Source organism: Eleutherodactylus coqui, chromosome 10, assembly GCF_035609145.1.
Source record: "Eleutherodactylus coqui strain aEleCoq1 chromosome 10, aEleCoq1.hap1, whole genome shotgun sequence".
NCBI classification, from domain to species: Eukaryota; Metazoa; Chordata; class Amphibia; order Anura; family Eleutherodactylidae; genus Eleutherodactylus; species Eleutherodactylus coqui.
Genome location: NC_089846.1, coordinates 34,056,730 through 34,078,691, shown reverse-complemented (window position 1 = coordinate 34,078,691; position 21,962 = coordinate 34,056,730). Strand labels below are relative to the sequence as shown.

The following is a 21,962-nucleotide window of genomic DNA, read 5'->3' as shown; positions in this document are numbered from 1 at the left end:
TAAGTGGGAGGGCAAAATGTTTTAAAAAAATAAAGGCGATTAGCTTTAGTGAGAGGTGCTTACCTCCCTGTGTTCTTGCTCCGTCAGCTGTTTTCGGCTCCTTCCAGCAACTGAAGAGGGCTCCATGTTGCATAGTTCTACATGGGGCCATCTTTAGCTCCTGGGAGGACTCAAAAATAGTCAACGGAGCAGGAGCTTCCGAAGGGGAAAGTGCAGGTACTCTTTTTAAATAGTGATTAAAATGTTTAGTCCTCAAAGATGAGCAGCTACTAGACTTATGTACAATATGTTTTTAATTTCAGAACTGTACTCAACCAACAAACTATTTATTCAGTCGAAGAAATACTACATCGGACATAAGCAAACCAAATATGTGCCATCCCAAGAGCAGCTCATCAGAAGTACCTTCAAAAAACAGCGATCATAGGGGTAAGTATACAGAATTATGGATATGCCCTATCGAGCTGTGAAAGGCACATTTGTGTCTTTGAGATACAAACCATAATGAATTGTCATAATGATAAATGTTGGTGTAAATGAGGAACAAAATTAGAAATGACTAATAAAAGGAAGAACTTTATATAAAAATGTGAAAAATCGCCCATGGATGCAAGTTCATATTTATCAAATTTAAGCTTGCCCTTTGTAAAAAAAAAGTCATAAAGGGAATGATTATGCAGAATAGTACAAACAAGATGTACAGTATTTGTGAATTAGTCACTATAGGCAGTTTTGAGTGATCAGTCAACTCCTGTCTGGTAAAATGCTTATATGCCATTGACTGTTTATGGGCAATATTATTATTTAGAACTTCTCCAGATTGTAGGACTTCAGTATAATAACACATTCGATGGTTCCCAGTGAAAGAGTCGCCATCATCATGATCCACCTAAATCTTTGAAACTTCCCGAATTTTAAAGATTACTTATCCATATAGTCCAATGAAGTGATAACTGTACATTTCTGTATATTTTTCAGGACATGTGGTTACCAAACATCCCGTTAATATATATTCCATCTTGTCAACTGACAACACAGTGAGTAGATATTAAGGCTGTTTTCATTCAATCTCTTCTTTGTCAGCATATATAATGTGGTATCTCATTGCATTACTTTTGATAGCATATTGGAGCACCTAAAAGGGTTGTTCCGTTGTGAAAACCCATTTACACATAGCCTAATAGGGAATTCTCAGTTAATTGAGAGGGGCCCATATTTTCCATCCTGGGTAGAGTGGAGAGCGCTAACAAAAAGTGTCACATCATTACACAGAAATCCAAGTGATCACAATGGGTGTCATGTAATACCCAAACCCCCCTGTGGTGGCGCTGCATGGAAAATAAACAGTTACAGCCAAGTTATAGCTGATCACTAGGGGTCTCAGCAGGGGAAGAGCTTTGTGATCAGCTTATTATCAAGGATACTTCTAACAAGTAGGAATTGAATAAAGGACTTTTTCCTCCCGATTCGCTTATGGAATGTTGGTATTATATGACTATTATTATTATCACAATGGGTTTTAATGAAACAATAGAAATGGTTACAAAACCAGGAAATAAAAGTTATAAGGCTGAATGAGAAAGAAAAAACACAGACCATGAAGAAACTGATACGTCATCTGATCTTGTCATTTACTCCCTCTACCCTCTCTAGTTAAAACCTACAGACAGTAGAAGAGGGAAAGATAGAAGAGAATGGCACATGACTATGGAATTAGGCTGGTCATACATTAGAGACTTTGAACAGCCTGCAAGACTGTTGACCATTGGCAGCCTTTCGTGACATGCATGAGTGTGACACATGTTGACTGATGGGAGGTATCTACTGAAAAGTTGATCTGCCTTGTTGAATTATTTTGGTTGCTGCGTGCTAAAGTTAAAAAGTAGAGATGAGCAAGCATGCTCGTCCAAGCTTGATGCTCATTCGAGCTTTAGCCTGCTTGATGTACTCGTTACTCGAGCCAAGCACCACGCGGTGCTAAGGGGCTTAAAAAATGTCACCCTCTCCTCCCCACGTTTTCAATGGAGCCGCGGCTGCTGCCGGCGGCTCCATTAAAAACAATGTCTGCCGGCACCCCTGAATTGTTTTTCATGGAAGGGCTTGAGGGCGCAGTCACACAGGCGCATCGGGTGCCGATGCGCCCGTGTTACTGCACGATAAGGCAGCCGCACTGCAGGCGCGGACGACTCTCCGCACCGCCAGAAGAAAGAACACATGACCAGCAAATATGCCCCTAAGAATGTGCCCTAAAGTGTGGTCAGGTTTAGACGGCAGGAAATGATGGGGAATCTAACAGTCTCTTTGTGTGTGTGTGGGGGGAACTTTTCCACCGCCCAAGAAAAACATTTTATCAAATGCATTAGGGCAGTTCCTGTGTGATAGGATATTCTTAATCAAGACTGCTCACAAAGCTGCTTATTTTCTTTGTTTTAGAGGTTTCGGAGCAATAAAAATGGCTACAAAAGTGCACTAACCCTTTAAGCGTTACTTAGGCTCTGATCACATATGTAATGGGGGTTCTTTACTGAGAAAAAAGTACAGAATTTTGTGCTGGTTTTTGTGTCAAAATTACAATACAGTACCTTGGCAGAACCCTTTGAACCCAATAATAATTCAGTGGGGTCCATCAGGTTTCTCCAATGTTCATTGTGTAAGAGATCTAGCACAGTGCCACTGACTTTTGCTATAAAGAGAATTAAGATGACAGCATGTAGAATTCTCAAGCAGCTTGCCACACCGCCGGGAAGTCCATCGCGTCGGGGACACAGACGCTGGATGGAAGGTGAGAATTGCAGGGGGTTTTTTTGTGTTTTTTTTTTTACCTCACTCTACTATAAGCCGAGGGGGGCTTTTTCAGCATTAAAAATGTGCTAAAAAGCTCGGCTTATACTCTAGTATATACGGTACTTGGTCCCACTTCTAGAACCCACACTTATCAGACTTTTAGGACATATGCTGTTCATATGCTCTAAAAGTCTGAGATAGGAATACCCTTTTAAAGTAGCAATTACATTAATAGAGAGCTACCTTAATATTATATATTGTGATGTTTTGCGTGATATTAATATGTTGTCCTCAGTGCAAATGTAATTTATTTTGACATTCAATTTCCAGTGAATTGATCAGGATTAGGAAACACAAAGAACATTTCTCGATACAAAGCGATTAGAGGGATTTTAAACAGAGCTCCTGTTCATGATTAGATTAATCTCCTCAGATCCATTCCTGCCACCTACTGCTCAGTTACTCACACTGAACATATGAAAGTGACTTAAGAGCTTACAAAAAAGACCAATGTTTGATAGAGTTTGCGATTTCAAAAAAAAAAAAAAAATAATGCCTTTTTAAATGCCAAGGACACCCTTTTTTCCTAATGAAGATGAAAGCAAAACGAAAAAGTAAGTGTCACGGAAAAGCATTATTTATTGCCTTAGTGCTTGCAATAATTGTACTGAACAAGGCATATAAATACTCAATATATATATAAGGTGGTGTGCATGAGTATAAGGTAATGGAGACAATACAATACCTCTTCCTTAAGATGTTCTGCCGATTTGTCCTTCAGAGTTTTACACTTATAAGATCTTAACTTTTATAAACAGCTGTCTTGACAAGATTAACTGTAAAGTGTTTTTCTAGAACCATAACCATGGATTACTTATTCTTTTGCAATTGCCTAACAAAAACTTGTTACGTCGTCTATTATAAAGTTAGTTTGCTGATCATCTTAAACCAGGACAGATTTCTTTATTTCCTGATTTGCTCTTCCTTGATATCTTGTCTAGAGATGAGCGAGTATACTCGCTAAGGCACATTACTCGAGCCAGTAGGGCCTTAGCCGAGTATCTCCCCGCTCATCTCTAAAGATTCGGGGGCCGGTGGGGAGCAGGGAGCGGCGGGGGAGAGCGGGGAGGAACGGAGGGAAGATCTCCCTCTCTCCCGCCCGCTTTCCGCCGCAACTCACCTGTGCCGGCCCCCGAATCTTTAGAGACAAGCGGGGAGATACTCGGCTAAGGCACTACTCGCTCGAGTAATGTGCCTTAGCGAGTATACTCGCTCATCTCTAATCTTGTCCATAACTTCCATTAAGCTTTTTAGGATATTTGTATTCTTTTAAAGCATTACAGGGGTTGTACTCGGTGGTGCATATCACATACTGTAACAGATCTGCTTTGAATTCCAAGGTTTTTAAAGGTATGCTTAAAGCTCTTACTGCTTTTAGCTCCGGCAATCTCTCCTAGTTATTGGCTTTTTAGGTTTCGGTTTGTTGAAACTGTAGGAAGGTGACTATAAAACAGTTTAAAGTGTATCTCCAGTGACTTAAAGCAACCCTTCGGTTCATAGTGAAAATTTCACAATACATGTATAGTGTATATTTAATATAGCTGATGCCCTACTTTTCAATGTTTCTGTCATGGTTTCCTCCATTTGTAGTCCCTTCTTCATATATGTAAAATGGCCACCAGAATTTTAGATTACTCTATGCTCAGTGTGCTTCTGGAGTCTAAGACACTCACCTTGCTCTTGGATGGACCGGCACTTATAACATCAGCTGTAGCTACTTACTGGCACTGGGTAGGAGCCATGCGGGACTAGAGAGTAGTCAGGAGGAAGCCGGAGGTGGTCAGCAGGTAGTCACGTTTGCATTACAAATGGATAAGGTAAAAATTGTAGTCGGGAGGAGAGCCAGGAGTTGTCAGCAGGTAGTGATGGTTCACAGGAGAGGAGCAGGTAAGGAGATGCAGCTTGATAAAGGCAATAGAGCACAATAATGCTCTATTGACTTTATCAGGAAATAGAGGAGGGGTCAGGACCAGGAAGTGGAGAATAGATTAATGGGATCAGGGAACAAGGCTGAGAATCATACAAGGGAACTGTCCACAGGGCTGGTGGCTCAATAACAAGGGCTACTGCTTGAAACGCAGGAGGTTCCCGGTTTGAGTCCTGATATCAGCACTGACATTCATCCTGTATCTTTCATGGTCCATCCAAAAGCAGAGTGTCTCAGACTATATAGAGAGTATAATGACTCTGTAGCACCAGCTATTATGCTACCATTCCCTTTAAGGCAATGTTTGACCCAACAGACCCGAGGACTTTACAGAAGGAAGAGATCTGTTTCTGGGTTTTTTTCCCCCTTGTCAGTGTACAGTTGTTTTCTGGTGTAGCATGGGAGTACATGGAGAAAACCCTGAGCTGACTTGGTACTGAAGCAGTCAGCAGTAGGACTGACATGTTTCCTTTACTTTATCCCATAAATGAAGGACTATTGAAATCATCATATATGTCACTACTTTATGGTGCCATCAGTGAGAGCAGCAAAAAATACCCGGCGAATTCTCTGTAAATGTGACATTTCTTACATATACGGTGCAGTCAATAGTGACCATAGCATCTAAATAGTCACATTGATGCCAGAGCCTCATTGGATGCCTGTCAGCATTACACTGACTGGCATAATGCACACTTTGTTTCAGCTCACCTAAAAATAGTCCCTGGTTTATTCTTGTCTGGTAAAAACAGGTAGCTGTTGTCGCGGCATGGTGGCCTCAGTACAGGCCAAAGACCTGTTGTCTTGTTAAGCAGGTTAAGGGTTAATGCACTATGTGCAGAGTTCTGTTGGTGCTGTCTGCCTTTGCTGCATCGAAAGCATGCTGGATTAGCCATGCCTGGTAGTAGGATTGAGGTGTGGTTTGCTATGCATTCTGCCAGTGCTCAGGTGCAGAGGGGCTATATATTCTCCCCCCTCCTGGGGACCAGTGCTGCTTATTCTGTTCCACAGTGGAGAACTTGGAGTTGGAGCTCTGCTGTGCTGGGTGTATCACAATATGCAGATAAGTAGCTGCTGGTTCCTTTTCAGTTTGTTTTGCTGCTTGTCATTTCTGTTCTGTTTTGCTTTGCGTGTCAGTGCATCTCTCCTGGGTTTCCTAAAGGGACAATCAGAGCCCAGAAAGAAGACCACTGGGCCGCCTTTATAAAAGCGATGTCACCGCTTTAGGCAGGGACTCATCAGCCTATCTGCTAGGTTAGGGCCAGGCTTCCTTCACTCTCCCTGGTGCTACCGTTCCGCATAGCGTGGTGTGCGGCTATCTACTACCTTATGTGCATTTCCCTGTCTCCATGCGAAGTCTTGTATTCTGGTGCCGCATGGGCCTACTTCTGGGTTACGTACATCGGTTGTGTTGCGCACTGTGCTTCAGTGCAATAGTCGATTTTCTACAGTTGTGGTTATCATCACCCTGCGACCGTGCTGAGCTTAGTGCTCGTGTGCTGCACAAACGTGGCAGTTGTTTTCTTTCAGCAATTAACCAATAAACTTCGCAAGGAAATGCCGGCTTCAGCGGCCGCAAAAATTAACAACAATCGATGTATGACAAAAACATACAAACAGTCGTGCACATGCTAGCTTTTCTATTGACTATTTTAAGCTACTATTCATGCAATATTTGTCCCTTAGGGTGCTTTCACATTAGGCGAAATCGCTGTGGAATTTTAAAAACTTTGTCAATTATTATAAATTTATTAGAATATTTTAAATGCGAAGCAAGGACATCCACAAATGGGTAGGAAACATTTTGAACGTTGCATATTTAACGACCCTAGCATCAGCTGTCATTGTTATATTTCAATAATCTGCAGAAAGAAAGCTATAAAACGAGCATTCCACAATGCAGTATGCAGAAGCATTTTACTTTTAATGTTGCACTTTGTAGAAATATGTCAATTTATGTTTTCTAAGATATTTATTGAAATACAGAACTTAACCGGTTGACCTGATCTCTCGGAAGCAATATCCAATACGAAATTACTATTTAGTTATTGAGCTTCTGCGTTGCATTTTGTACTACGGTAAGAGGATAGAAAAGAAGACTTATGGCCTGTTTAAGTATAACGATTGCTGTTTAAAATTTGCTCAAACAAACAAAAGTGAGCGATTATCTTTACGTCTAAACACGAGCTAACGATTGACTGATAACTAGGACTGTGTACTTCACATCAGTCATTCAGTTTCAGCCATCATAAAAATCTTCGGTGGTTCGCTCACATTTTGTTAAGTTTAACCCCCCCCCCCCACTCAGTGTGTCACATAGAATGTGAAGCACTGAACGAGAAGTGAACGATTCTTAACAATTATCTGCCCGTCTAAACATTCTGCATGAGCGCAAACGAGTTAGCGGGGACTCATTCAATTGAGAATTGGCTTGTGTAGAAGGATTATCATAACTTCAGTGCCTGAAGGTTTCAGGTAGGCAGTAGGTGTATTATGAATTATCTCTAACAATACACCTACTTAACTTGGTAATCAATCCCGTAGGCAATAGTATATTATGGGAGTCGCTTAGTGAAACATGTAGGTGTTTTGGTCCCTCTGGATAAGTAGTGTTTTCCATTCTGTTCAGATAATCAAATGCTGTTGGGGTGTGTAGGCACAAGTTTGGGGCTGCAAGAATAGTAGTTAAGGGACATGGGTCAATAATACTGGAAATTTAGAAAATTGGTGTGCCAGAACAGCACATTATAGGCTTATTGTTGTGTCTATTTGAGTTTGACTGTGCATTTATCTTCTTTAACTCTGGTGGGTGTTGTCAGCTGTTGGCAATTAGGGAGGGTTTTTAGATTCCTCCTTGCCTGGGTTCTGTACTGGTCAATTTAGTACAGTCTCTTTCTGCTATTGGTGGAGGATATCTCAAGATCTGGGTTCTTCCAGCAGCTCCTCGGATAAGTACAGAGATTTATTGCTGAGATTTATTCTTTGAAGATTTTGTTTAATCGTATGGTGGTTCTCCTGAGTCATTTATTAAGGTTAGTGAGTGGCACAGGCAAGAGGGTTGGAAGCGTCCTTATCAGGGCTAGCCATCCTCTAGTTTCCCTTAGAGAAAGTTTCCCTCCTTTGTTTGTTTTTTCCTTGTACTTCAGGGGTTGCTGGTAGTGTGATGTGAACACTGCCAAGTGGGTGTTTTGGTTTACAGTTATTGCACACTTGAAGTGGACATGACATAAAGTCCAGTTCTGCCATTTTATGTCTAGCCAATGTCATTATACCTCTTTAGCCTAATATTCAGGTTTTGCAATTCTACAAATAGTTTTTTTCTGTACATAGACCTTTCTTTACTGTGCATGTCATTCAAGTATGTCTAATATTCTATTAGAAAAAACATCTCTGCGCTTCGTGATAATGTGATATGGTATGAGCATCCTATGGGTGGGGTTGGTGACGTCGGCGCGTTACTAAGACGTGTCGCGTCATCATACAGATAATGAGGTGTGGTCAGTGACGCGGTCACGCCGTCTCAGCGTGCTGCGTCCTCATAGGGGCAGGTTTATTGACATGGGCATGTCGCTATGACGTGCCACGTCATCATATTGGTATGGCTAATGGTAAGGGCGCGTCCTCTCTGTATACCGCATCATCTTAGAGGCGGAATAGATGACGTGAGCTCATCATGTCCGCAGAGAAATCCCATAACTTACTAATGTTATCTCCCAAATCATGTGACTTTATATGACGGCATCATTTCAAAAATCACATAACTCACAATATCCACATTATCAAAATGTTTCACCACATCATCCTTGGCTCATACACAAAAAAAAGTCTGATTGTCTGATTTTTAACAAATTTATTTGCAAATTATGATGGAAAATAAGTATTTGGTCAATAACAAAAGTTCATCTCAATAATTTTGTATTTATCCTTTATTGGCAATGACAGAGGTCAAACGTTTTCTGTAAGTCCTCACAAGGTTGGCACACACTGTTGCTGGTATGTTGGCCCATTACTCCATGCAGATCTCCTCAAAAGCAGTGATGTTTTGGCGTTGTCACTGGGCAACACAGACTTTCAACTCCCTCCAAAGGTTTTCTATAGGGTTGAGATCCAAAGACTGGCTAGGCCACTCCAGGACCTTGAAATGCTTCTTACGAAGCCACTCCTTCGTTGGCCTGGCGGTGTGCTTGGGATCATTGTCATGCTGAAAGACCCAACCACATTTCAGCTTCAGTATATATATATATATATATATATATATATATATATGTCTCTCCCATTCTTTTAAAATTATAAACTCATATTAATTATAAGACTCTCTTAGATGCAATATGATATACAACCACATTTACCTTGTGGATTCCATGATCGACACTTATTACAATAACAACATTACATTTCATTCTATTGCATCTCTTCAAATAAAATACTCCTAAAATTACATAAGATTAAAAAACAGCAGCACTGAGGGTTTTACTCATGTCATAAGATGTATGATAATATTGTATGTGATGTTAAAAAATATATTAGATTGTATTATTTAAAAAGCCTGAGATCAATATATATATTATATTATATAATCAATAAATATATTATAGGAAAAAAAGTGTCCTCTTTTTATAAATCCAAAACATCTCTCTTCTCTTGAGAAGAGAGAATTGACCTGACGGGATTTTTTTCTATTGGCGTGACTTTTAAGCCTGTAAAATCTCTATTATGTTGCTGGAGGAAATGACAGGAATCACTGTGATTTAAGAACCCTTTTGTTATATTATTTCGATGTTTACTAATACGGATTCTTAATGGATTGATTGTACGGCCGATGTATCCTAGTCCGCAAGGACATTCTAAGTAATTGATCACGTATTTAGTGTCACAATTCAACATAGTCTTAATGTAATGTGTTGTGTTAGCTAAACGGACTTGGATTTCTTTCTTGCCGTGGGTTAGAAGTGCACAGCACTTGCATCTCGATTTCCCGCATTTAAAGGTTCCTTTTATCGTGGTTAAAGTGACATTACTTCCAATGATTTTTTGTCTTTTTTTATTTTTGTTTTTCTGAATGGGGGCATGATGGTGCTACCATCTCCTTTATAGTTTTGTTCTTCTGGAATGTTAAAGTAGGGTTATCGGCTAGGGGGCTTTGTAAGAAGGGATCTTCTTTTAAAATATTCCAATGAGTTTGGAGAATTTTTTTGGGATTCTAGCATGTTGGATGTTAGATTTTGTTATAAATCTCGGTTGTTTTTTAAAGAGCCCTTGACTGTTTATTGTTTCATGTTTCCTTTTTATTTCTGTTGTTCCTTCATTCTTCTGTTTCAGGGCCCTCTCATAGGCTTGTTCTACTAGCTGATTGGGATATTTCCGTTCTTTAAACCTCTTCTTTAACACATCTGATTGAGTAACAAAATCTTCAGTTTTAGGGCTCAGTCACATGGGCGCATCGGCACCCGTACACCGGCACCGATGCGCCCGTGTGACTGACAGAAGATGGCCGTACTTGAAGACGGACGTCTCTCTCCAGCGCTGATCATAGAACACATGACCGGCAATGGAGCCGGTCACATGTTCTTCCTCCCGGCGCTGCAGAGAGACGGCCGTCTTCAGGTACGGCCGTCTGCTGGCTGCAGTAACACTTCGATATCCAAAAAAACAGCCTTTGAGCTGCTGTGATCTTCCGTAAAGTTGTATGTCTGTTTTATTTCTTCTATTGTTTCTCTATATTCCTAAATCTAATAGAAACTGAATTTTGCAAAAAAACATAGCCCGTTGAGTTTGTCATTTAGAATACAAAATCGATAAGTCTCTTCCATCCATCCCCTGGTACATCTGGAAAGTGAAGCTCAAAAGCATAGTTATCCATTGACAGGCTTTGTGGACAATTGCTTCTCGGTGAAACACGTTTTAAACAGTTTCGAAACTCATTTAATCACTTTGAAAGTTCAAGGTTTTACTGAGTTTGAGCCGACGTGAAACCATTAACCTCCTGTTGATAATACCAACAATAAATGTAAAGATCTGATTCATCAAGACAATAAATGGTGGAAGTTTGACCAAAAAAAGAATATGTGCGCGTCCTTCGTCTCATCGAACCCACTTGGGCAGGTTGTCCTATTCATAGAAACAATTGGCATGAATTAATGAATCGAAGTATAGCTAGAGTGTTAAATGAATTCATATCATCTCATGTTCTACCCTAACAATGGGAATTGTTCTCTACCTTGTAAATGGACATATCATATGTGGGGGACATAAGGCGAGATAAGAATAATGTTAGCTATTAGGGCTTAATTAATGACCTTTTGCAATGGTTCCTTTCACTTAAGGCATATTGATATGGTGAACAAGCTATTGTTTTGCACCTGCAGTACTCAGTTGCTTCATAATTATTATTCTATGTTTCCATCTAAACATAATACTGAATAAGTCTATAAGTCGGGAAGTATAAAACCTTGAAAATATCAATAGCAGTTTTGTGAGGCCTAGCTCATAGGTATTGACTATCATTTCATGTCATGCAGGGTGCATTTAAATAAGCTGAATAATTATTTATTCATCCCTTTGTGGTGCGCATTTTGCTTAAACATATGACATTCATCAAGTCAAGTATGTACAATGAGCAGATGTACATCGCTACAAATATATTTGAACATTTTGTCGTTCCAGTAGCGGTTTAAAACAATTTTTTTTTTGTTTTTTGGTTTTTTTTTATATCTGCTAGAATTGATAATTGCTTCCCAATGCCCTTGACTGTTTTGATATAAAATACGCACCTTTGCACATCCTGAAAATGAAATAATTTGATATCTATCATGACATAGATCATGTGAGAGCACCATTTAATAACTTGTAAATGTGTCATAGAATGGATGGCTTTATTATGCTTCCTGGAGAACAGGTTGTAACATTATATATGGTGTATAAGCATCTAGCATACTCTAATATTGTATACCACATGCTGTATCAAATACGTTATCCATCAAGTACTCCTGAAGAGTTCACATGGGCGATAAGATCGCACAAGGTTTGTATATTGGAATTTGGACATAGATGGACCCCATTCTATTGAATGGGGTCATACACTTGAGCGATGTTTTCCTGCATGGCACTGTGATGCTATGCCAGAAGCAAATCGTGGCATGTTCTATCTTGCTGCGTGCTCTTGTATTGCAGCATCCACTGTTTGCAATGGGACTGGCAGCAGCATCGTGCCACATGCTAGGTGCACGCGATGTGATGCAAGGTCTCCTATCGGAAACAATGGGAGAAACTACCATTGCTGTCAGCCACTGTGGAGGATTGCTACTTCTCCGAAGTGATGGGAAGCGGTTTTAACATAAAAACGGGGAATACACAGCCCGACATTGTACTCGCCCGTGTGAAGTCAGCCTAAGGCCTTTTGCACATGACCATTTATATGCTTGTAGTTAGCTGTGTTAAAAAATTGCCCAAAAATCGCGACCATCCAAAGCGTTGGATTTCAATGTGTTCATTCAGATGAACGGTTTTTGGGCACGTAAAAAAAATCACAACGGGAAAAATAGCACATACGTGACCGCTTTTGTATCCGATTTCATACGCCGGAAGCTCCCATAGACTTCGAGAAAACAGCTGGCCCAATTTAAGCATTATTAGTCCTTTCAAGCATTTTACAGCGATCATTGGTTTTCCGTGCTTCTGCGTATTTTTTTGCCTGATACGCAGCAGCAGCTCATGTGAATGGCAGAAAATAGACACCTAAAGCTCGGGACTTGATCGTGGCAATTCTTCATTCACGCAATTTTACAGCGCGTACAGGCGAACGTAAAAACGCATGCGGCCCTGTTAAAGAGCCCTAAGGGGGCATTTATATGGGCAATTTTTTCCACAGGATTTCTTGGCATTGAAAGATGCACAAAAATCACATGGGAAAAACAATGTGTTTTTCAATGGGTACATTTACATGTGCAATTTCTCTGGGGAGGAAAAAATTGCAGCATGTTCTATTTTGGGGCAAAGTGTGATTGTTCTCAATAAGAGAAGCCAAATAATCTTGTGAATATGATACCTTTTAATGACTAATAAAAATTATTGCGAGCTTCCGAACCTCTCAGGAGTTTTCCTCGGGGAATTATGAAATAGATACGAAAAGGCATATATATATATATATATATATATATATATATATATATATATATATTTATATATATATACACACATATACTTAGGACCAGGCACAGACATTGATGTGATTAATTTGAACTTGAAAGGATACTACAACCGGAAGAGAAATAAATAAATACTTAAATAGTCCACTGGTAAAGATGCAAAGGTTTTATGGTCCCTGAATTAGTTTTAGGGGGTCACCAGGCCAGAGTGTTATCTGTGCTATAGATGTCTCATACTTCCCATTTATACATGAATCCTCTTGAAGTATTTAACTCTCTGTTGAATGTGTCAAAAGTTGTTATAAATTTATACTCCCAAATTCTTCTATGGCTTTGTGCATAGAAATCACCTTTAAGTATATAAAAAGGTATCATATCCACAAGATTACGTGGTTTCTCTTGCTGGGAACAATCACATTTTGCTCTACTGGCTAACACCGTACCAAACTTTTTTCTATTGTTGGGCGATTCTATGAAAAAGCACGATCTGATTTTTCCCCTATAGGAAAAAATGGGCAATTTTTATGGACATGAAAGTTGCAAGTGCAGCAATGTGAGTGCGTTGTGATTTTGTCATAAAAGCATCTCACTTGAATAAAAATTGCAGGTTTGCAAGCTCAATAGCAGCCAAAGTTTGTTGGATCTATATTGCACTTGTCCTCGTAAATGTAACCTAAGCTAGATATCCAAACCTCCTGTTGCACATTATAGTCCTGGAATAGAACAACATGGCAGTTCATAGCTTGTCACTTGTCCATAGGTTGTGTGTGGTATTGCAGCTCAGCTTCATTGAAGGGAATGGAGTTAAGCTGCAATACCACACACAACCTATGGACAAGTGTGATGCTGTTTTTTGGGGAAAAAAATTGCCAGATTTTTCTAATGGCAGACAACCTGTCTAATACTTATGAAAGTCTTTGGGTTGAATAACTATTAACTAAGTGTCTTTTTACACAGGATTGATTGTTGGGCCCTTAAAGGGGTAATCCAGTTGCTGTCAAATGAATGCTAACCAAAAGTTATTAAAGTTTGCAATGTAGTTCTGCTTTGGATTTGTGTTTGTACCTCCAACAACCATCACGTCTTCTGGCGCTTCAGAAGGGTTTATTCCCAGGTTGCTCTGAAGGCTTGACCAACTTAATGCCAGCCATTCAAACATGTCTTTGTTATCAGTTCTCCACTGTGGATCTTCCAAAGGTGTCCCTAGCAGGAGCTCTGCCTTGTATAACATTCATATGCACTTAATACATTAAATGCAACATATTACACAGCAGTCTGGATACTTTTCTTTTAATAAGGGGTAACTCTTCGGCCACTCTCACATGTGCGCTTTTTACCGGCACTGTCGTTTCCATTTTTTTTCCACGCTTTTTAACGCACCTCATCACCCATCACAATGATGGGGGGTGTTAAAAACCGCTGTCGGATGCATTTTGCCGACACTACGTGTGAGAGCGGCCTTAGACGGTTTTCTTGTTGGCTTTAACTGGGTGTAACGCATTGTTATAATTAATATCCCATATTTAATAGTCACTATCAATGTGGCTCTAATGGTTACTTTGTAATAATAGATGCTGGTAACAAATAAACAACATTACATAAAACTTGTCTTTTTGTTTGCTTTCCTTTGCAGGATGTAGAACTAACATCTTTCAAGACATCAGGTAAGTGTACAACATTTTTGTTATATTTTAAACCATTAAACCAGGGGTTGTTCCACTTTTAGCTGTTTTGCTGCAGGAAGCAGACAGCTCTGTTCTTGCATAGTGGCCCAAGTTGGTACTGCAGCCTGAGTTCTATTGAAATGAATGGGACCCTGCCTGCAATTCCAACCCAGGCTACTGCACAATGTATGGAGATGTCTGTTTCTTGCAGTAAAACAGTTAGAAGTGGAACAACCCCTTTAAGCCTTTTATTTTTGTTTTGTCACACTGTAATCTTCAGAGTTGCTGCAAAACCTCTGCCATTAGTACAAAAAAACTTTTAGTTTTGCTGCATTTTCATAAACTGGGATAAAATATGGAAAAAAACTGCGACAAAATAATTTCCTTTAAATATAACCATATTGTCCAACCAGAGGGTTTAGAACCCTGATTATCTCTGCTGATCACAGATACTGTTGTGCATCAACAGGGTCAGAATGTAAGGTAATACTGATGAGAATGTTGGAATATCTTCTCTTAGAATTATACATTGTGCTATTCCTCTGTTATTGGAAATATGAATCAATATGGATACTGCAATGTCAATCCCCTTGTCAATAGGGTGCACCCTTACACACTCTGCAGGTAAGTATATAACGGGCTAATATAACAGATAGTTGGTACTGCTATCAATATTGTAGATGTGAATTCTTAATATTATTTTGGCTCTATCCTATTTTATTAAAGATTGTAAATAAATTAAAACCCGTATTTAACAATTTCTGTAAAATTCTGTAAACCCAGAGAGATGATCCAAATTGGGGTTATTTAGTTTAGAAAAAAGACGGCTGAGGGGCGACCTAATAACTATGTATAATATATCAGGGGACAATACAAGGATCTCTCTCATCATCTGTTTATACCCAGGACTGTGACTGTAACAAGGGGGCACCATCTACGTCTAGAGGAAAGAAGGTTTCTACAGCAACATAGAAGGGGGTTCTTTACTGTAAGAGCAGTGAGACTGTAGAACTCTCTGCCTCAGGGTGCGGGCAGATGAGCGCATAAACGGCGCGTTTTTGCGACCAAACGTATATACGTGACCATCTGAGGCAATGGCTTCGAATGTATTCGTTCACATGGGCGATTTTACGGCGCATAAAAACGGCAATTCGAAAAAAAACGGAACATATGCGACCGAAATACGCGCCAACGCATATTCGATCGCCGAAAAGACCGTTTGCAAAGTAGGAACAAACGAAAATACGCTTTCTAGCTCTGGTCGTGATTGGTGAAAAACAATCGCTCGGGCGATTATACGTTGCGCTTGTGCGAACATAAATACGCCTACGCTCGTCTGCCCGCACCCTGAGGACGTGGTGAGGGTGAACTCACTAAAAGAGTACAAGAGGGGCTGGACGTCTTTCTGGAGTGTAACATAATTACTAGAGATGAGTGAGCATACTCGCTAAGGACAATTGCTCGATCGAGCATTTTCCTTAGCGAGTATCTCCCCGCTCGGCAGAGAAGGTTCGGCTGCCCGCGCGGGTGACAGGTGAGTTGCGGCCATGAGCAGGGGGGAGAGAGGGAGAGAAAGATCTCCCATCCGTTCCTCCCCACTCTCCCCAGCCGCTCCCCGCCCTGCCGAATCTTTGCTCCCGAGCGGGCAGGTACTCACTAAGGGCAATGCTCGATCGAGCAATTGACCTTAGCGAGTATGCTCGCTCATCTCTAATAATTACTTGTAATTGTCATTAATAACTTCAGAAAGGTCGGTGATCCAAGGATTGTTCTGCTTGCCAGATTTGGAGTCGTAAGGAATATTTTTTCCTAAAATGAGGAAAATTGGCTTTTATCTAATGCATGTTTTTGCCTTCCTTTGAGGCAGCCTTGCAGGATAATAGGCTGAACTAGATGGACAAATGTTCAAGATTATCTGTGTCATTTACCAAAATACAAAGTGAATGAAGAAAAGAGAAATCTAAGTCTAAACAATATTCGGTGTGACCACCCCTTGCCTTATTTTGGCCAAAATATTAACCAATACCTCTAACCCATTTTCTTGTGGCTGTTCAAAGAGCCACCACTGCTCAGGGAGGTTGCATTTAAGAACCAAACTGCACCTCAATGTCTTTCTTTCTGATAACCGTAACAATGAAGTATACGGTATACTTGAACGTCCCAGTTTAGTGTCCTTGATGTCCTTCAAGAACGCCCAGAGGGTTAGTTTGTCTGATGGCATTCCATCTGATAGCATTCATGACTAAGGTCTTCAAATGTTCCGTTCAGAACCTCCATCGCTGATTCCAGAAACAGGATGGAGTAGTGCAGCGTGCTGCACTATTTTGTCCTGTACCATGTTGGCCGCATGGACAGAATATGAACAGACCTCATTATAGGAAATGGAGTCCATTGGGTGCTATTCGGCTTCCTTCATAAGAAAGATCTGTTAGGGATTGCTGTTTTCCTGCCCCCGAATGGAGCAGGAAAAGAGAAACCCCAAGCGCTGATGTGAATGAGCACTTATGGAGTTCTTAGTTTTTAAACTCTATCTAATAATGGCTCATGCCCACGGCCGTATGTGTAAAACATTGCTGGTATCCGGCAGAGAGCTGGCAGAGGCTGCATATGGCACTGTGTATGCCCGCGAATCACATGGACATGTGCAGTGTGATTCGCGGTAAAAACACGGTCGTGGGCATGAGCCCTAAAGATGACTTTTTATGGTGAGTTCTCGATGAAAGAATACTCCGAACGTGATGCCAAGACACAACCCTGTTCATAGTTTTTGCTTGTCTTGCTCATGATATTGTGCAGTATTGCAGCAGGACTGTAGTGTCTCGTCAATCCATAGCCGCATTGCATTTGTCCAGCGTGCAGATGGATGTGCTGCAATGCTTTGGCTATCATAGTATGTGATATTGTTTGGTGACATTTTACAGTATCTCATTAGAGCTGTAATGTGAAATTCCGAGAACCCAATGCTAAATTAGCCCCCTCCCCACCTACCAACTGTTGTTTAAGGGCTTTGTTACACAGATGTATGCGCAATTGTGAATGCTTCAGCATTACGTATTTGTGCTATGAAAGAGGTCGATTTTGCATGCGTATCGGCACACTTTATTGCACTTTTTGCGCATGCAAGGCATGTTCACATGGGTGCGGGACACCCCTAACCCCCACCCCCCACACACACGCAGGGATTACAAGGCTATTTAGCTTAGGTAAATTGAGATGTGTTCTTTCTTTCTCAGAATTGTATAGCGTCAGGGGCGTAACTATAGTGGGTGCAGGGGATGCGGTTGCACCCGGGCCCAGGAGCTTTAGGGCGCCCATAAGGCCTCTTCTCCATATAGGGAACCCAGTACTATTAATAAAACATTATAATTAGGGGCCCTGCTACACATTTTGCATTGGGGCCCAGGAGCTTTAAGTTACGCCTCTGTATAGTGTATTGCATATTTGTGTGCGTATTGACTACGTATTTCCACACTTCCGTTCTATTCTCTGAATATTGCAAACACTCGCAAATATGTCTGTGTGAAGGCACTCTAAAATACTAGTATTTTTATATCGCAGAGTGGACTTTTCTCACACACTAAGGCCTTAGTCAGACGGGCGTTTTTTCGCGCGATTTGCGGATCGCATGACGGATGCGCATCCGCAAATCGCGTGACCGGTGCGTGCAAGTCGCCCGCAAATCGCCCGAAAATCTGCTCCTAGCCGCGTTTCATTAGAAACGGGCCGGAGCTGTCCAGCGCATTGCATTCAATAGAGACGGCAATACAGCCGTCTCCATTGAAAGCAATGTGCTGCGGGCGAGCCCGGGATGAATTGTCGGTAAGGGCTTAAATATATAAGCCCTTACCTGCAATTGATCCTAAAATGTGTAAAAATAAAAAAAAAATTGTATACTCACCTTCTGCCGGCAGCCGGAGCTCCGCGCGGCTGTCCTGCAGTGGGTGTGAAGGGGGTGTGAGTCAGACCTGCCCCCTGATTGGCTCAGCGCTGAGCCAATCAGAGGCATGCCTCACTCACACCCATTCATGAATTCATGAATGGATGTGAGTCAGACCTGCCCCTGATTGGCTCAGCGCTAAGAGGCAGCAGTCACTCACCCATTCATGAATTCATGAATGGGTGTGTGAGTGTTTTCAGCCTCTGATTGGTCAGGGCTGTGACCAATCAGAGGCAGATCATTCAGCAGGCGGGGATTTTAAAGCCCCGCCGGCTGAATAGTGCCAAGAAGCAGTTCAGGAGAACTGACAGCGGCCGCGGCTGGACTCCGGCTGCAGCGGAAAGGTGAGTATACAATTTTTTTTTATTTTAACACATTTTAGCATGAATTGCAGGGAAGGGCTTATATATTTAACCCCTTCCCGACAATTCACCCCGCGCACGCCGGCAGCCCATTGCTTTCAATGGAGCGGCTGTATTGCCGCTCCATTGAATTCAATGGGCAAACATCATTCTTCTCTGCCACAGCTGTTACAGCTGTGGCAGAGAAGAATGATTTGTCTTCTATATGTTCTCATTGGGGTCGGCGCTGCTGCCGCCGGCCCCATTGAGCGCATATACAGAAGAGAACAGGAATCGCAGATCGCAGATAGGTGCGATCTGCGATTTTTTTGTTCTATAATTTATCGGACGAGCGCATAAAAAGCGCTCATGTGTCCGATACCATTGCAAAGCAATGGTTTTAAAAAATCGCCGGACGCATGCGCATGCGCAAATCGCGGCTAGAAACGCCCGTCTGACTAAGGCCTCAGGGCTTAAACAAATGAGCGTGATATGCCATGATTTTGTACGCTGGAAAATCCTGCTTGCATAATGCAGAGAATAAAACCTATTAATTTTAATCGCCATTCTCGCTTTATTTGGGGGGGGGGGGGGGCTGCTGTTCTCATGGGCACAAAAAGATAGAACCTGCCCTATCTAGTGCGTGTTTGCACACCAAAGAGCCCCATAGAGGTTTATGTATGTCATGCTGACAGTCTCAAAATGGATTTGATTGATTCACGTACAAGAGCTCTAAGCTTAATGTCACAGTTGTTTTTGCAGCACCTTTTGCTTTTTTGTCGCAGGCATTTCTGTTGCGGTTTTTGCAGCAACAAACACCATGTCCAGATGTTAGCTGTAGGTCAATAAGCAATTATGAAGCATGCTACAAACATTCCTAAATCTTTCTATTAAAGCAAGCAATGAAGAGCTGTTCATTTTTACCATGTAAGAACAATGGACCGTGCTTCCTTAGTGCTCTTTCACACGGGCATCACAATTGTGCAGAAGTTCACCGCGCGAACAAATTTGCTCTGGGAGGAGAGAGAAATGCAAGAAAGTCCTGGGGGAACCCCTTCTCTGTGGTGCTTTCCTTCATCTCAGCGAGGCTGGTGGGATATCTGCGCTGTGGGGAGAGAGAGGTTACCCAGCAGGAGAGAAGAAGGAAATCCACAGGAGAGCAATGTCAACGTTCCACTGCAGGGGAGAATAAGGGTTCCCTGGCTGCTGAGGATTTCCTTATTTTCCCCTGATGGTGAACCCCGCAATCGTGCTTCTGGGGATTTCCTTTTTCTTCCCATGCAGGGGAATCTTTCTCTTCCCGCAGTAGGGAAATCCTTCCAGCTGTGGAGATGAAGGGAGTCCCCAGTGATGAAGGGGGTTCCCCTGGGGCTTCCCCTCATCTCGCTCTCTCTATGCTGCGGGGAAATCCCTTATTCTCGACTTGCTGGCCGCCTCACGTAGTCTCCGATTGCAGTATACGGAGACTTCTGTGCTTTGCGCACCAAAGATAGGTCAGGTTCTATCTTTTCACGCAGCAGGGAATTTCAGACGCTGATGTCCTATCTTTTCAGGTGCGATTTTTTTTTTTTTTTTTCATGGCTAACATTCTTTTAGCTGAATGTTTCCATAGGAAACCATTGGTTCTAATAGTCGCGGGTTTATTTTGCGCATGCAAGTTAGCTGCGTGAATTCCCTCATGTGAAAGAGCCCTTACCGTCTGTTTCAAGGGCCGAGAATGATCCCTATCGAATGAGAGATGATCAATCCACATGCCAATTAGCACTCATTTACATTTGTTTTACATGGACCAGTATGAGGGATGAACGATTATTACTACTATTGTTCATTCCCACGGAGCCAGTTATACATCTACCTGTTCACATGGGACGATGTACAGTGTGCATTTATTTCTATGCTTGCTGAAAAGCAACAATCAATTGATGAATGATTGCTCGCTCGTTAGCTAATTGTTCTCCCTTTTATAAAGCCTGATGACCAGGCGAACGGATATTCAGGAGAACATTTTTGTGTCTGATAATCAAGCTGTGTAAAAGGGCCTTTAGTAAGGAAGCATCAGCATTGGAGTTGTGATTTGGCTATTAACACTTTCTTTGCCTTAGACCAGGGGTCCCCAACCACCGGGCCGCGGACCGGGGCCGGGCCGTTAGGTGGTTAGCGCCGGTCCGGGGCACCGCTGGAACTTTTCTTCTAAACACAAGGCTCGTGGGCCGAATCTGGCCCGCTGTCTTGTGCTATGTGGCCCGCGGCGTGCCGACGCCGTTCACCACTGAAGCGATTACCAGCGGGGGCGCCGCAGCTCCCCGCTGGTAATCGCGCTGATCCCGTAGCACACTGACGTCAGTGTGCAGCCAGGATCCTCCTCCCCGAGTCCCCTGCTCATTAGTTCCGCAGGAGAGGACTCGGGGAGGAAGCGTGCTGGGCTGCACACTGACATCAGGGCAAGCAGAGAGAGAGAGCAACGCTGACAGCAGGGAGGAGGTAAGTATATGGGTTGGAGGGGCTGTTTATTTCTGGGGGGGCTGCTTGCTACTGGGGGGGTCTGGTTATTACTGGGGGGGCTGGTTATTACTGGGGGGCTGCTAATTACTGGGGGGGTGTTTATTACTGGGGGGAGCTGTTTATTACTGGGGGGGGGGGCTGGTTATTACTAAGGGGTGGGGGCTGCCTGTTACTGGGGGGGACCGCCTACTACTGGGGGACTGCCTGTTACTGGGGGGGGGGGGGGGTTGCTTACAACTGGGGGGTCTGCTTACTACTGGGGGGCTGCTTACTATGGGGGGGGGCTGCTTACTACTGGGAGGAGGGCTGCCTGTTACTGGGGGGGCTGCCTGTTACTGGGGGGGCTGCTTACTACTAGGGGGGGCTGCTTACTACTGGGGGTGGGGCTGCTTATTACTGGGGGGGCTGCTTATTACTGGGGGGGCTGCTTATTACTGGGGGGAGGGCTACTTATTACTGGGGGGAGGGCTGCTTATTACGGGGGGCTGCTTATTACTGCGGGGGCTGCTTTAAACTGGGGGGGTGCTTATTACTAGGAGAGCTGCTTTCAACTGGGGGGGTTGCTTTCAACTGGGGGGGGTTGCTTTCAACTGGGGGGGTTGC

General features: G+C 42.4%; 1 protein-coding gene across 1 annotated transcript in view; it reads left to right on the top strand.

The window, feature by feature from the left end:
* ADGRD2 (adhesion G protein-coupled receptor D2) overlaps positions 1 to 21,962 on the top strand; it is a 248,331-nt gene that overhangs the window by 179,347 nt on the left and 47,022 nt on the right. The window contains exons 22-24 of the mRNA XM_066582034.1: positions 303 to 429; positions 979 to 1,037; positions 14,549 to 14,579. Coding sequence (XP_066438131.1) covers positions 303 to 429; positions 979 to 1,037; positions 14,549 to 14,579 — 217 coding nt within the window. The remainder of the gene's footprint in view (positions 1 to 302; positions 430 to 978; positions 1,038 to 14,548; positions 14,580 to 21,962) is intronic.